A 17,403-nucleotide genomic window follows, 5' to 3' on the forward strand; every position below is an offset into this window, starting at 1 on the left:
CCTGACTTAGAGCATTGTCTACCACACAAATGCCTAATTCACTTTCTATCGTGTCCGTATCCGAACCATAAGACTTGGCTTTAGTCCTAAAATTTTACAGAAAAGTGCCCCAATTTTCCGATCTATGAAATTTTTCCGGTTGTCGTTCCGGCTTGAACATAACCCCACATTCACTAGCGGAACCCTTTGTCAAAGGAGTAGAAAAACTCATCGGGTACATGGGCATGGCAGGTGGAGTCTCCATTTCCGGCTTCGGCCTATTTCCGTAGTTGTTGCGTGTGGTGTCTTTTCCGACACAATTTTGTCACAGATCATCCATTATCTCACTACGCTGAGGTGTCTATTCGCTTACCTCACTAGTTGTCTCATCATAAACTGACATGGGCGCTCTGGCTATTAACCATTGTTTTAAACACATTCTCCTGAATTTAATGTAGTGTCGTTTGCAGCTCCTCTCGCCAACTCCTCACATTTTGATGAGGTACCATCGCACTGTCACGTCACTGTTTTACATCAATCCCAAGTTCGTCCACTGCTCCTTCGATTCCTTCTACTCGTGCTGCCATTGTTGTACAATTTGCTTCCATTGTTATAAATTTAGCCTCCAGTGTATTTATTTTACCACTGAAGTCTTTCTCTCTTTCCATTTTAGTGTTCTTTCTATTTTTGCGTGTCATCTCTAGAACAGTGGTCGGCAAACTTTATGTACTTGCGGGCCAAATATACACATTTCGGGTAGAGTGCAGGCCGCATTATTTTCGCTTCTGAACAATCGAGACATTAAACTTCAAATTATGGCGCACTTGCACTTTCTATTGTTGTGTTAAATTCTGTCACAATGAGAGGTGTATATGGCCTTTTTGAATATATTATCAAACAACACATTGTTTTTATTCACTTATCATCAATGTGAGGGATAATGTTGTTTCTGTGTCAGGGTCAAAGCGATAAAATTAAATGCCAACTTCGTTGACACCCAGTGCATCGTCCAAATGACGATCTGACCAGCGAGTACGAAATTTATTCTTAGTGTCATACATTTTACATAAAGCTACTTACAGCAATATATGCTTTTGAATGTACACATCGCACATTATGCACTGGCGCACATATGAGCAGTAGCGCAGCCGTATTCCGAATGACACGTTTTGTAAGGACGATTAACATTAAATATCATAATAAATGTGATGCCGACTGTGCATATCAAGTGAACTGAGTTTGGAACGGGCAAAAAAGAAAAAGTTTTTTACGTTCAAGCACTTTGGAATGCTCTACCTTCATAGCAAAATTACCTCTGTTTTACAGACATTATTGAATTTCAAAAATGAAATTAACTTTTAATTACAGCGATGGTAAACGAAATAGAACGGATGCTACCTATTACAAAACATGCGCCGTACAGCAGCACTTGTTACCACATAAATCTGGGCGCAGGCAATATTTAAGTAAGGATAATTTTTGCTTTATGCATTTAAAAGTCGGGTCGTTCGAAAGCTACAAAAATTAGTTCGCGGGCCACAGTTTGCCGGTCCCTGCTATAGAGGATATCATGGTGTGCTCTTGCCCATAATGAATTTTCCAATTTCAAAATATCTTCTAATATGCTCTGATGTCAATCTTCAATTAATGATATTTTAAATCTATTTATTTATTATCAATATGAAAACCTAATACAACCAAATACTCTAATAAAATCAACAAAACAGAAAAGGTACAATGAAAATAACAAACACAAGGCATCACAATGAAAGAAAACAATATACATATACAATAACCAAGCTAATACAAAACGAAACGAACTTGTATACTGGGCTTTTATTAGCTCAAACGTCAACTAAGAGTCCTAAAGCAGCACAAACCAAAAAATGACTTTCAAATCAAAACAGCATGTTTTATTAGAGGACGAACAGTATACGTTAGCAGGGTCGAATGTCGTGGCCGTTTTATGCGTTGCTAGATTTCAAGACATTAATCACCAAACCTATTACAAACAATCAACCACAAAATCAAAAACAAACGCACCTGGCATCGCACTCAAGAACCAGCAACAACCCAACAGACATAAAAAATACCCCAAAACACCGGGAGTCTAATCGAAACAACCACAGCCGCAAATCGGTAGATTAAACAGCAAGACCGAAAAATGACGGGTTTGAACTGTTGTGCAAGATCCTTAATGCTTGAAATCATGCAACAAGCTAAAATATCAGGAATCTTTTTGAGCGATTTTCTAATTTATGTCCATCTTTTATCAGATATTGGAACATATTCATTCGGTTCTTACAATTTTCACTGGTCCTTGGACCCCTTGAAAATATATCTCGGACCGCATGGGGGTCTGCGATACCCAGTTTCAGAACTCCTGGTCTGTGACGAAATGAAAAATATTTTATAAATAAAATAAAACGTCCGTTTTGTTTTGACATACTTGAATCACTTTCATGGGACTCATTTTTACTGTTCGCGACTTATAGCCTACTTGGGAACCGCTGCGATGTGAAATTACTGGCTAGAATATTGGGCTTTATGCTTATATTACTGGCTTTATGCGAGATGATATTTAAATGTAAATAAGAAGACTTCAGGCTTGACCTTGTCGATCGGAAGAAATGGACTAATTTTAAGCCAAATTATTAAGCAATCTTTCCAGAGTTGCATCGATCACCAATCACTTTGAAACAGTTTCAGTGATGAGCAATGACAACTTTGTCAATCCAGCAACTATTTAAAATAATATCTTAAAGAAATAGATTTCCTCCACTGTACAATTTTTGTAATTAATAACAATTTCATAATTCACTCATGTGAATTTATCACTTGTTTTGGTTTCTGATGACTCGTATATTTTATCTCTTCCATCCCAATTTCTCTTTTTCTGCGCTGCCTACTCGTCTATCAGAAATCTACGACAGCGGGACAGCATTTAAATAATGTTAAAGACGTTGAATTGAAAAGTCCCAAATATTCTCGTTTGATACAGTTATATTGTAATTGTGGTAGATTTATTCCGAAGAAATGCTATATACATTTATTCAATCATTGTCAATTACATTACCGATAAAACTATGAATTCAATTAGTCATTGGGAAAGATCAGTGTTTCATTTGCCTATTATCTACTTGAGATTTCTATACAAACAAAATAACGACGAAGAATTGACAAAAATATTTTTCATCTTAACTTTTCTGGGTAATGAAAACTTCTCCAGTTGATGATTCTCTTTTAATCTTTTTCCTGAAAAATGTTCAAGTGCACCGAAATAAAAAACAGAATATAATGCAAATACTGTCAGTGCGGTATTACGAAAGTGTGACCTACTTTGCATTCGAATAAAAATTTTCCGCTCCATCTAGTGTCGTAGTTAGAGGAACGTTGTTGGTTTCAGGTAAAAGTAAGCATGTCAGTCCCGCTATGAACGAAAAGATACCAAAGACGGCCTGTATAGTGAGAAACAATTTGACGAATTTTTATATTTAGCTAATAGCTAAATGCTGTGCAACAGTGAAAAAATACCGTCTAAATTCAAACAGAGCGCGTAATAAATATAAATCAAATTAGTCTGATGCCATTATGATTACTACCTATTCGTAGTGGGTGATATCAGAGACCCCTTTAAGGGCGAATGTCAAAAATAGTTTAATGAACTCACCCCTGTAAACCAAGGGACGTGATATTGTATCATTATAATAACAGGTGACATTAACGAACCAATTCTTGCAGCCATTGAACCGCACCCGATTGCTGTTGCTCTGTTGAAAATATTAAGTTTAAAAAATGTTTCATTCATGTGAATTATTATAGGTACAGAAGTAGTTTCTTACATATCATTTGATATCAGTGAATGATTGTAAAGGGCATTGTTGGGAGTGAAAGTCGTGAATTAGGGGCGTATAAAAAAAATGAGACCGTTGAACACAGAAATTTTTCACTTTAACACGCCAACAGCTAATTTTCTATGTTTATTATGGAATACTCTCATGTGTTTAAGTAATGTTGGCACAAAACGATACCCAAAGAAAAAAATCCATTTTTTTTGTTTATTTTATGGCAAAAAGAATGTATAATTCCACAAGAAACAATTTTATTCAATACTATTGTTAAGAAAAAGTCTTTTGAGAATGAATCACAATTGACTGATCTACTTGCCTTACAACCGTAGGGAATAGTTCTGCTGTGTAGTTATATATAACTGCAAACACACCAGACACGGCCAGTTTTCCTAGTAGAGCGAGTGCCAAGCCAACGTATCCAAGCTCTAAATTGTTTTTATTTTAATTTACTGTCACAGAATGTCCTTTATATTTTAAAATGGTATTGGTATCAAATGAGTTATTTTATTATGCAAAGTAATGCAGAACAGCTGCAAACTGCAAAATCATTGTTAAACGACAGAAAAATTGGTTTCATAGTAATCAGAAAGTTTTTAAAGTAATAGAATGGTTTCATATACGATAAAAATCGAACTTTCCTGCTAGAAATTTTTCTGTTTTTCAGAGATTGATATAATATCGATATTATCGGCGAAAAAATTCGGTTTAAGATTAATCAGTAAGTTTTTGAAGTGAAAGATCCCATTTACGATAAAGATCACACTTTCATGTTAGAGAAATTCTTTTGTTTTGTACCAATTGATATATTATCCTTTATGTATGAAATAAGCGGGTTTCAATCATTGACATATGTTGGTGTGGGTTTCCGAAACAATACGGTAAACAAAACATACAAAATAACAATTTTGTTTTTTTGACTGTTGCTAAAATATCGGATAGTTCTATATTTTGCATCCAAACACCATGAAGTTTAAATCGAAAACAAATTTCCTAAACCGTGATCAAAAGTTTTATTAGTGTAAATTCATAAAATTCTCTCAAAATGGTATTTTGTTGATTTGACATTCTATCGATTTCGAGAGGAAGTTAGCGGTTAATTTAAAAATAGAAACAAAATCATTCTTCAGGTTGCGAATTCTGAACTATAGTCCAATTCACAGCAGTAGTACAAAAACATTAGGCTAGTGACTCAAAATCAAATTTCATTTTGATGCTAATGAATTGGTCAGTAATTTACAAAATATGAAAGTGTGTCATTGGGGTTAATTATGCAATAAATCCAATGGAATTCATCAAACCTTTTATATCTGATGAGAAGTAATTGCAAACGGTTGACAAAATACAGGATATTCCTCCAAGTAAGAAACCAATGGATACGATCGGTCTTCTCCCAAATCTATCCATTGTTAATATTACAATAACACAAGATGCAATCTCACAAACTCCTCCAAGTAAATTATTTACCCTGTCGTCACCTGGCGTATAAAATTATCGCAGTTGACAAAAGCTACTGGTTTCTTTAGTGGATTCACAAAAGCATATAGAGAAGTATAATAAATGAAGAATCGAACTGCCAATAATATATTTAGTGGATTGAAAAAAGCTTCTGGAGAAGTATAATGAATGAAGAATGGAAATGGAATAAACCTGTTGTTAGTCTTGGACTAGGACCAATAGGAATATCTGTTCGACAGCAGTATTGAAACCATCAATTACACACCTTTATTTTTTTGGTGAGTTATGAAAAAGTACTACAATGGCCAAAATACATTAGTTTTGCTCAGCATTGATAGCCTGAACAATTATTCACTCGGAATAATCCAGAAATACTATAGTTGTCGCTACTAATGTTCGACATTAATTGACGAAGGTAAACAAACTTCATTGTCATTGGGCCATGAATAAATAGGTTGCTTTCTTCCAACATTTGGCACAGAGACAAGCAAATCAATATAATATAAAAATGTAACTATTGTTATAAGGCACAGAACGAGGCCGTCTATCGTTCAATATCTTAACGCACACGAGGTAGCTAACTACCTGGATATATTTTAAAATGCACAATACAAATTTATTAACAATTAATACTTTGTTTTCATTTTAAAGAATACGGAAAAAATATCTTTTCAGTATTAGAAATATGAGTTCCCATCGCCCCATGTTTTCTGCCTTTTTGGCATCAATGGCCAATCAAAGCGGCTTCTGCATGAGATAACAATCAAAATTTTCTTGTTTGGCTTAATCTCTGTTCATGTTCATGAACAATTGTGTTGAGTTGGCTTTGTACTGAGTTGGGATGCGTTTCCACCGTCACTTTTTGAACTTGAAGTGTACTTATGGATCGTTCCGTTCTCATGCTGTAGTAGTTCTTGTTGGACACGAAATGTACTTATGGCTCGTTTGTCGTTTTTGCCAGGTTAAATGATTGTATTTGTCGCCAGCAAGCTATTACTTTTATTTATTTCAAAATGCTCGTGGCCTATGCGATTCTTTTTTGTGTGCGACGACGTCATCAAAGTCGTAAAAAGTGACCGACGGATAGTCTACTGAGAAACATTGCATACCCGTTTGTTTCTTTTTATTTGTTCCTACATTTCTTTGAAATTTGATATTTCCCCAAAAATTCCTCTGTTTTCATTTCGACAAGCGTGACGACTGTCTTCCGGTATTTTAATTCACGTTGGTACTAGACGCATGAATCATCATCGTCACAGGACCTGGTACAGCTACGACAGTCCAGGTACTACGAAGTTACGATGCTTTACAGTTCCAACAGTCCAGGATATAATTTTGGGGGCAATTGTGGGTAAACTGTTTCGTTTTAGATTTCGTGTCCATATACTTGGACATTGATCACTTGTTTGTGCTAACGATCCTAATTTGTGACATCATAGCATGATAATAGTTGTGCGTTCAGTATATTCATTTTCTTACAAATCCAAATGATTTTTAAGTTACCACATGTGCGCTACGAAACTCATTTCAGGCTATTTTGAAAATATCACGGCTTATTTTGTGTTTTTTGATTACGATACTAACGATATAGTCCGGCAGAATCGGGCCTTAACATTGTTTTGGGACATAAAGTTTTTTTTATTGTTTAGATATAATATATATGACATATATAATGATACCCAGGTGGGTGTGGAGTATATAATGTTGAGCAATTTTTTTTTTAAGTGAATTTAAAGTATTCGGTCCAAGATGACGCACATCCTGAACCCCCACCTGGTAAGCATACATTATTCAGGTTGTGCGCCATCTTGGTACAAATACTTCAGGAGAGCCCTTTTGTTAAAAACAATTATTTCATAACTACATGGTTTAGTTTTGCATACATAGTAACATTGAATCTCCCTACAATGTCAGAAATTCAATTTTAGTAGAATAAATGGTAGTTTATTTCGCTAATACAAGCCAAGATCCATCGACAGTATCTAGCCACTTTCTATTGCGCTCTTCAAACTACATTTGCGTTGCCGCGCGCATTTCGTTTTCCTAGTTTAAGCTTAGGGACTTGGGAAATATTTTATTAGTTGAATTGGATTGGAATATTTGACCTCGTCTTTCACTCCGAACAAGGAACAAGGCCATGTAAAACCATCCACTGGTATCTAAAGATGTGTAACGTGTTTTCTTTTGGGAGAACCGCAACCTTTCAGAGCTACATTGATTTTGGCAAAATTAATATATCCTTGTGGAGGGTGACCGTACATTTGAACCCATGTGTATATCCACGGGTTCAATCTATATGCGGGTGCTAAAACCCATGGGTTAGGGTTAGTGTGGGTTCAACTATCCGAAAAACAAAAAAAATTCCATAGGTGCAATAGCATACAGGTGCAATTGCCATGGGTTCAAATGTACGTGGGTTCAAATGTAATGGAACCCCTTGTGGAGATAGAAGGTATGCGTATGCGAAACCGAGATGTGCACCTGTTATGCCAACATAGTTGAGTCAAACGTTTTGAATACTAGTACATCACACACATTTTCCTGCGTGCTTCGGTTGTACGTAGTAACGCGCACATTTTTGCGCACATGCATCAAATTCCACTTGATTATTGAGCTATAGGTTTTTGACGAGTTTTTGTGTATGATTTCATTCCATAGAATTTGTATGCTGTTCTAAAGAATATTAGTTTCAGCTTTTTCATTCATTCAAACCGCGTGTTGAAAGTAAGTTTTGTAATATTGCGTGTTGGTTTCCAACATCCTTAAATCGGTGATGCCAGTAAATCTTTAATACAAAAAGATCAGTAACATCTGCAATAAAAACAGCAGTACCCACTCAAATGACAGCTGGGGGATGGATACTCTTAGTATCTGATCCATCGCGTGCCTCTTACAGTCTTACCAGTTTACATAAGTGCCAATTGGTATATGCGCTCAGCCTGAGAAAAAAAGTTTCGGACTGCAGTTGGCGTGACGAAATGTTTTTAAAGTTATATTCTACAATAAGATTATTTGATTGCATACTACTGAAAGTTCCGCCTCATATGTCTTTTCCCATTGCAATATTCCTTTACTGATATTCGATAATATGACGCTCATCTGACATAGTTCTTAAAGTGTGTAGATGGGTATAATCTTTTCCACGCTGTTCAGATGGGAATGCGCGAATATATATAAGAATTGCTAATATTGGTTTGCAATGCGATGAAATCCCATCTTGGCATTTCTGCTTCTCGCAATTGCTGCGTATACTTATCGGGGAAGTTCTGTGGCGTGGTTATCAAATGAGAAAAAAAAACATGGGAGTATTTTTCTACTTCTCTACTACTATCAAACCTTGACATTTTGTGAAACCTTTTTTCCATGCAACCTTTTTTTAAAACATCCCCAACAACCACAATTAATTCTGTTATTAAACTTCCGAAACAAACACATAAAATCATCAACAGATGCAATATCACCAAGTAGATATTGCTGAATTGATCTTTAATTTACCATTTTTCATTTTCATTTTTCAATTCTTTTTGGTAAACCTGTTATCTATCGTAAATACAGCACATTTGACAATGTTGTAGTGTGACTTTTTTGGCCTCACATTTTTGATATTTGTAGTTAGGGCTCTTGGGGCTTTGTCAAACAAAGTTACATACAAAATATTGGTTGTAAATTGCAAAAACATGATCATGTTGTTGGAATAACTTGGCATTTTACCACCCGTATATCATTCATTGTTGAGAATATTAATAAAATTTAAAAATCCGTTTTCATGAAATTTTTGTTGTAGCTGAATTCCAGGGACAGCATGACAACAGGCAAGAGAAGCATGGTTGCCTTTTTTAGCTTATGACAGGGTTTCTTAATAGGGGACCCCGTCCTCCTTGGAGGCCGCTGATCGGTTATCTGGGAGCACGAACAAACATATGGAAATGCGAATATATAATAACATATACATAATAATATAATGTTTTTTTATAGAAGAGAAGAAGTAAAAGTGTTGAGAGTCTTTGGTAGTTTGAAAAGCATTGGCATGGAACATAAGAATGAACTACATTCTTTCCCAGGGATATACTATAAAATGTAGCAATTTTCTCATTCTTGTTCTTGTGATATCATTATCTTTCACTGCTTCGTCGTTATCATCCCGCTGCATAACAATTCTCGCTAACAAATAATTGACTGTTCTCCACCGGGTGTATATCCACTTGAACCACTGGCGACTGCATTACCAGGCTTGTATTGTTAATTACAACAAAAACGAGTATTTTGAAATAGTACTCTTTATTTTACGCGTATGTTTCGACAGTATTTTCATATACTGTATATGGGTCTCGACCCAAAGCTGGGCTCAACAAATACCTAAAAGGTATTGATTTTATTTCCTAGTAAATTTGGTGCTTGCGTAGTTTGTGCACCAAGATTGCGCACAACCTGAACATAGTATTGCAACAGGTTATGGTTCAGGTTGTGCGTCATTATGATGCACAGGTTTGACGAAAAACACTGTTACACATATCGAGCCGTAAAAAAAATTGCTCAAGGCTGCAAACTCCACACCCATGTAGAAATGATGGGCAATGACCCCCAGATGAATAATCACAGATAAACAAAAACTTTATGTCTGAAATCAAACTTGGGCCAAAAAGGTCCCCTTATCTGCCGGACTAATACTTCCCCATGATGGTGTCAACCGTTATAAGTTGTTTTTCACCTGTTCAGTGATCATTAGTTCCAAACTTTGACCAAATAAATCGTGTTCAGTTTTGTAATAAGTCTGCAATCATTACCAGTTTCAAAGATATAAAAACAATAACTTACCCGCCAAGCTTCCAACATTGAGAGATAATCCATAATAAACTAAAGAAACAACAAACCAACAGAATACAATGTTAATAGTCACGCGTCTCATGTATGGTCTTTTCAATAAAATGAACGGGTGCGGATATATTTTCCCAACTTCATCCTGAAAATATATATACATGAAGGTAGAATGACTACGTCAAAGAGCCTAACTTCGGAAGGAAATAAACTATAACTTCGTATGGCAGCGGTTCCCAAACATTTTGTTCGTTCGGCGCCAAATTATCAGGGAAAAAACTCACGGCGCACTTACACGACACGAAAAAAAAAATTGATGCTTCTAAATAAAACTCATTTTTTGTGATCGTTAATGTGTACATGTATTTAAAATTTGCTTCCCCACGTCTGCCAGGTTTTTCTTTGAAATGCTAAAAATATCATCTATGTTCGCTTAACTCGGTTCAGTAGAAAGATAATCAGCTCACGAAATTGCAGCAAGTAGTGGCTATATCTATTGTTAAGGAATAATAGAGGCACTATGTGACAAAAAGTAAGTAAACTACATAGAAAGGTAGAACGGAGTTATTGATTCATATACACAGTCTTTAAAACAAGAGACGATAAAACATTCATAATAAATACAATGCTGTATGTAAAATAGTCAATCGTATTTGATTACGTTTAACACAATTCTGTTAATTTTCGCGGCGCACTTAGCAACCCGTCTTGTGGTAAGCGCTGTGGTATGGAATTATCGTATTTACAACAATAACTCCACCATTTGTTGCGGAAATCAGTGATTTTAAACCGCTGTTCCGCTGAACACTGGTGTTCCGTAAATACCTTCAGGTATTCCGCGTCGAGTTTAGGTTCCGCAGTTTTTTTTATGATTGGCATATTCTATGATAACAAAAAGAATTCAAAAGTCAGTAAACGCGTATTTGGGGTTATGGAAAACTTGCTGGGTGATTGTTGCAGACAAAGTTTCATTGTCTTATTTTTATATATTTAACCCGAGGTTATTTCGTGAGATCTCGCCATTGCATTTATTACAAATGACCGCTTGTAAACTACTCTCTTCAGGGATATTTCACCATCTGTTTGCGGGCAGAAATATAGGAATGTCGGCGTAAACAAAATCTTTTATCGCTCCTGTGTTTTTCTTCGTTCTCGTTTATTTATTTCGTGTTAGAAGTTTGCCGTTTAAGTAGTCTTATTAACTCTTTGAACCCTAAAAGCCGGTATTCCAACTTTCCGAAAGGCCAGAAACGACAAAATAACATAAACAACAAGAAGAAAAAGAGTACCAACAACAACAACAACATAATTACTAAACGATCCATAGGCCTTCTTCGTGTTCAATAACAATGAAGTCGGTGCTTTGGGTAACGTCCATAGATTTATATAAGGTGGAGTTTTTCAGTGCTTGTTTTCAACTTTTCAATCCATTATCATTCAAACAAAGCTTGTGAATTTTAAGAGTGGCCTTTTATAAACTGTAATATACCTGACCTCATTATCAATAACAGCTTTTTCCCAAATATCAGGTGATAATTTTCGTCCGTTCTTTTCAGCAAGTTTGTTAGAAATCATTTTTGCTTTTCTGACTTGGCCTCTTGAAAGTAGCCATCTGAAACCATATTCATACCATCATTCAAAATACTGAACTCGAATTCATCAAAACATTTTCCATCTCTCCCATCCCTCCTAATCTAATAATATATGAATATAAAAATCTTACAACGTAAAGAATTCGGTAGATGAAAGCAGCAATCAAAACAAAAGCTGATAAAATCAATACCTTGGTGATTCTGGTACGAAAAACCATATGATGAAATAAACTGCAGAAAACATGGCGATAGAAAGTTGAAGATGGCGCCAATTTCTCCAATTGTATGAAAGTCCGGATAGGATCATATACCCAATTGCAGAAACTGTCTGTATACTGACACCAATGAACGATCTCCATTCATTACCAACGATTTCAATAGCTAAAATAATTTGAGAAGTGGCAATTGTGTTAACCAGCGCTCATGAGTGGTAAATAATATGTTTGCTTGGAATGAAGACTTATACAAAAAAATTATTCGTCGTTCATCAAAGCACTGACTGTACTGTCTCTGCTCGTGTATACGGAGATGACATCCTAGCAAATTTACGGGTGACCACCAAAGTGCCAAATACATCTGAGACTGAGACTACACAAAACAGCTAATCATGAGGTGGTGAGTACCAAGATATAGAGGTTCTTGGAAACATGCTTTGGTTAAACACTAACAGCAAACAGATGTGAGATCACATCCAACCAAGTTTCCCCGATGGGAAAGAATTTTCATAGTTCGGATGCCAAATTCAACTAGCTTTACCCGATTATAAAATAACACTCTTGCAAAATAAAGGTTCATGGTCATCTAATGTAGAATTTTTTAACCCAGTAGTTACCAACTGCTATTCTACTGAGCAGTCCGCTGAGAATTAAATAGATGCAGAGCCAACCTGAGGCCGCTGCAATCTATGTGGCCGTGTGTCTCACTTCGTAAGGTTCGCGTTGATTGTTAGTGCAAATGATCAAATTTAACCACTAACAATTATAATCAAGTATGGGTCAGCGCTTTCATTCTGTGCGAGCAAGACTCGTGAAGCACAGATACGGTAATAACATCTAAAGACGAATTTTTTTTTTTCTATTATTATCGTTATGTATGTAACCGGACTTGACCCCGTCAATAAGTTTTGCATAATGTCCCGCTAAATTAATGAAGGCCCGATACGATTAACTGTCATAGCCACATGTGGCAACTTTTTTAATCTCTCTTCGACTTATACCTGTACTCGACCAAAAGTTGGGTCAATCTTGGATGATAGGAGCATCGTGGATTTGAATACCGAAAAATATGTAGTTTTTTCGAGAGTGGAAAATGAATGTATCGCCTTGTTTTGCGATATAACTTTATATTTTCGCAAAAGGGGTGTCATAGTACTATTGAAATTATTCGCAAATAATTTTTGATCTTAATTAATTGCAAATAATTTTATAGCATTTAACATCTGGCTTTCGGTTTGTACCATTTTTTCAAGAGAATTAAAGGCCGGTAAAAATCATTTAAAGTAAAATGAAGCGTGCTAAATCTGTAACAAATTAAAGACTGTTGCAATCAGGTAATTGGAAAATCTCCAGTAAGTCAGCACCAATAATTATCATTATATGCAACTATAGATATGCCGGCTGAGATTACCGCGCTGATGTCTAACGCTTTTTACGGGTTCTTTGAGAGAAAGCGCAAGTCAAATCTAACGAGAGAAAACGCTATTCTCGGTTTTAATACATAAGAATCCCGAAATACAAAAACCGACACTTGGCGCCGGAGAGGCGAAAACCGAATCTTGTTACCCGGATTTGTCCTTGGTAGAAAGTAAACTCAAATTTTTATTTCAATATAAACAAAGACTAATAACTGCAAGAATTTAATTCACGTTATGATAGTCCTCATACCATGCTATACCGTGCATTTTTTTTTATATATCACAAAACAGTAAATAAGGCATTAAAAAACTAAGATGTTAAGCTGATTTTCAGTAAAACAACGGGAAACGTGGCTTTATTCAAAAAAATAAAATAAAATACCGCCGAGGGCTCCCACAAAACCAAGAAACGAATTGGTACGTATGCTTTCAGGAAGCGTAAAATTGGTCAGATGTGGAGACTCACAAATTTCAAAATATCAATTGCATTTTGATTCTAAAATGGAAACTTCTGCGACTTTATATATATATATAACTACGCTAATTATGTGCTTGGTTTCATGTGCCTGTTTTTCTTTCTTTTGATAGATGATGGGTCTATCCTTTCACGAATGTCGTTTAAAAAGGTCGATTTATTAGTGAAAACACGTGAGACCACGATATTATTTGGAAAAAATAAATATTTTAATTGTTTCCGGACCGCGGAGTCATATTATTTAATATGACAGGTCCGACTTTGTAGAAAAGGTCGATGATCCGTGTAAGCTATAACCAATTGAGAAGAATCATTTATTAGTCTATTGTGCTGCACAATTAAGAAAAATTATACTGTTTTTTCATGGAACTGTACAAACTGAATTCTTACCATAAACAAATGAAGGTGGACCGGACGATATGCAAAATAGTGCAATAAAAAATCTTGTTGCAGCAAATGTTGCTAAGTTAGGTGAAAACGCGCAACCAATGCCAAATATAAATGCAAAAATCTGTCCGATTATAAGTACACGAGTTCGTCCAAACCTGAATTACATTAAATTTCAGTCAACTCAAATATATTAATTAAATAATAGCATATTTGATAAAATAGTTTGTTTCTCTTCCAAATAGAATGAAGGAGCAAATTTGAAATCATTTTTTCATGTAAAAATAGTATTTCTCCATAATTATTTCTCCACGTTAACCACTCTTTCGTTTTGACAATCCCATTGTATGATAGGACTTCGCGGACTACAAATAGTGCACGTGAGTGGAATAGCTGTAATTGAGGATAATATGCAAACAAAACATGAAATAATTTTATGGTTTAATTTAATACGGATAACATTTGCAAATTAATATGATAAAATGAGGATATACGGTAGTTTGTGTGTACAGTTTGCCTTAGTGAATTATGAACAAAATGTAAAATCACTGACCTGTCACCTAGATTTCCACCAAGAATCACACCAAAGAAAACACCAATAAAATAAGCAACTGATGCAAGTGTTGTAAGATACAATTGATCACATACAAGGTCCCACTGCAAATTTAAATAAGTGTAAAACAATATTTAGGCTTCCCGCTGCTTGTCAGCAGGGAACCTATTGTATTCCTGTGTTTTATTATTATTATTATTTATTTATTATTATTATTATTATTATTATTTATTATTATTATTTATTTTTATTATTTTTTTTTCAAATTGGTCCTACAAACTTGAAATTCACCTCAAATGTGCAGAAGTTCTCAACTAACAATAAAATGCAAATTTTATGCATGACTGACCACGCTTTCACGCTTCAGTGAGCAAAACGCGTTTTCAGTTTTTTTGCGATTTCTCAAAATTTATACATGGTATTGGGTTGCAATTCATAACAATGATTAATGGACATGTTCCGGATACGATATGTCAAGGATACGCATGAGTGACCTCGGCGATACGCTCCAGTGAGCAATATAGGATTTTACATTTTCATCTTCTTCTCCAGAATGACACTACTTAGAGACTTGAAATTTACATCATACGCAGATAATAAGTCCCCCATCATAAATTGCAAATTTTATGCATGACTGACCACGCCTTCATGCTCCAGTGAACAAAACGCGTTTTCAGTTTTTTTTGCGATTTCTCAAAATTGATACATGCTATTGGGTTGAAATTCATAACAATGATTAATGGACATGTTCCGGATACGACATATCAAGGATACGCATGAGTGACCTCGGCGATACGCTCCAGTGAGCAATATAGGATTTTACATTTTCATCTTCTTCTCGAGAACGACACTACTTAGAGACTTGAAATTTAAATCACATGCAGATAATGAATCCCCCATCATGAATTGCAAATTTTATGCATGACTGACCACGCTTTCACGCTCCAGTGAGCAAAACGCGTCTTCAGCTTTTTTTACGCGGGAAGCCTGTTAAAGCTGCACGCAGCTCTAGTTCATTATTGATTTGCTCCTTTTTTCTCAAAAATCAAATAAAGTTTTACTTTAGATGAATATTTTGGAGTCAAAGCATGGTTACAATGCATACACGGCACCCTGTCTTCGTGTTGTTTTTAGAATATAGCCAAATTTGTTGGTTTATATATGAATATTTTCTCAAAATACGTTATTATAGACGTGAATCATGAACTACATCTTAACTAACTTTTGAGGATGATAAATTGCAAGAAACGAACGAATCTTAAAATTGTAATTATGATTGTACATGACCCATTGCGTATACCAAAACATACCTCAGTCGTCGTTGTACTTTCGTAACTGCTCTTGTCAAAAACATGTCCATTGATGCACGAACTTGTTTCATTGGTAAAGCATTCTTCTAAATTAGGCATGGTGCAATTTGTTCTATATGAATACTGCTTGCATCCATCATGTTTCTGTATAATTTATTTAGTAAAAAATATTATGTGAACATTACAGTTCAGACAAGTAAATCATAACAAGCTGTATTCGAATTGGAATAAAATTTTCGTGATAAAAATTTACCTGCAAGGAAAGGCAGTGCAACAACTATTCCTTATTCAGAAAAATGTGGTGTTTCGCAGAGCAACAATACTTTTGACAAATATTATGATGGTAATGCAAAGTAATTGGGTATTTGTCAAATCGCAACGGTAAATTCGAATTGTTCAGAATAACACTACATTTGAAAACAGCATAAAACAACATTTTGTGCATGTCAGCAAAATACTTTGATCTCCGCGCATAATACAAGACTTTACTCTTACCTTAGTATTGGAGTCAAACGGAGTGGACACTTCCAAAACAGTTTCGTTCCAGTTGGTTTGGTTTACAAACAATTCGTTATCAACTTCTTGTATATAACACCTGTAATCTGGAATTGCAGAAAGAAAAACACTCCCGACTTGATTCATACCTGATGGTATGCTGATGTAATAAACAGCGAGTACCAACAAAAATTGATATTTTCCCATAGATCCAATTCCAGATAAAATTACGTCAAAATCATAATTTGTATATTTTCTTTTTGTTTCGACAGAATTGTCAGTACAATTACTTTCCATTTCATATTCGTCATTGTTCTTCATATCTCAAGTTGATATATGTTTACCTATTTTATGTGAAAATATAACTCGATTTGACATATGGCAAGGTATGCATATATATTTTCAAGAGATAGATGCAATTAACAGTTTCGTTTATTGTAAAATTGAATATGCATAATTATTAAGGTAATTACATAAACCTCCATACGTGAACATTAATCTGACTCTGATTTTTTTCCAAGACATGCTCACAATAAATGTTGCATACGAATATGATGCCCACAGAAATTAACTTGCAATTCGCGTGCAGTAGAAGCACATTATAAAAAATCTTTGGTATTAAAATTTATTAATTAATGCAAACGTAATGTGAAAGTAACCTCATATAATCGAAAATTGAATCAATTAATTTAAGAACAATGTATTTTGTGTGCATTGTCGTTGAACTGATATTTTTGCACTATAATATTCTCTTCAACTACAGAAATTAAGTTTTGGTTATTATGATGCCTTCAAGATTCGAGTTTGTAGATTTAAATTCTTATGCTGAACCAGATATCAACAGTACAGTATTTAAGT

At 35.0% G+C, this 17,403-nt stretch overlaps 1 protein-coding gene across 2 annotated transcripts; it reads right to left on the bottom strand.

The window, feature by feature from the left end:
- Positions 1–2,671: 2,671 nt before the first annotated feature.
- LOC120347611 (organic cation transporter protein-like) lies at positions 2,672–16,882 on the bottom strand. Of its 2 annotated transcripts, XM_078117972.1 has the most exons (12): positions 16,546–16,882; positions 16,051–16,194; positions 14,741–14,844; positions 14,191–14,345; positions 11,884–12,073; positions 11,595–11,712; positions 10,101–10,245; positions 5,129–5,305; positions 4,147–4,255; positions 3,650–3,749; positions 3,319–3,437; positions 2,672–3,234 (listed from the first exon to the last, which is right to left on the bottom strand). In XM_078117972.1, the coding sequence occupies exons 1-12, from the start codon at positions 16,864–16,866 to the stop codon at positions 3,177–3,179; spliced, it is 1,740 nt and encodes a 579-aa protein (XP_077974098.1). In that variant the 5' UTR covers positions 16,867–16,882; the 3' UTR covers positions 2,672–3,176. The 2 variants fall into 2 exon arrangements, 1 of the variants encoding a protein (XP_077974098.1); XR_013479066.1 differs by lacking the exons at positions 2,672–3,234; positions 4,147–4,255.
- Positions 16,883–17,403: the final 521 nt, after the last annotated feature.

The sequence above is a fragment of the Styela clava genome, chromosome 11 (assembly GCF_964204865.1).
Source record: "Styela clava chromosome 11, kaStyClav1.hap1.2, whole genome shotgun sequence".
In the NCBI taxonomy this organism is placed as follows: Eukaryota; Metazoa; Chordata; class Ascidiacea; order Stolidobranchia; family Styelidae; genus Styela; species Styela clava.

Coding starts and splice junctions, on each gene's coding strand:
- LOC120347611 (XM_078117972.1), bottom strand. CDS start 16,866: ATGAAGAACAATGACGAATATGAAATGGAAAGTAATTGTACTGACAAT. Junction 14,346..14,740: donor GGTGGAAATCTAGGTGACAG/GTCAGTGATTTT, acceptor AATGTAATTCAG/GTTTGGACGAACTCGTGTAC. Junction 11,713..11,883: donor TTCGTACCAGAATCACCAAG/GTATTGATTTTA, acceptor ATATGGTTTCAG/ATGGCTACTTTCAAGAGGCC.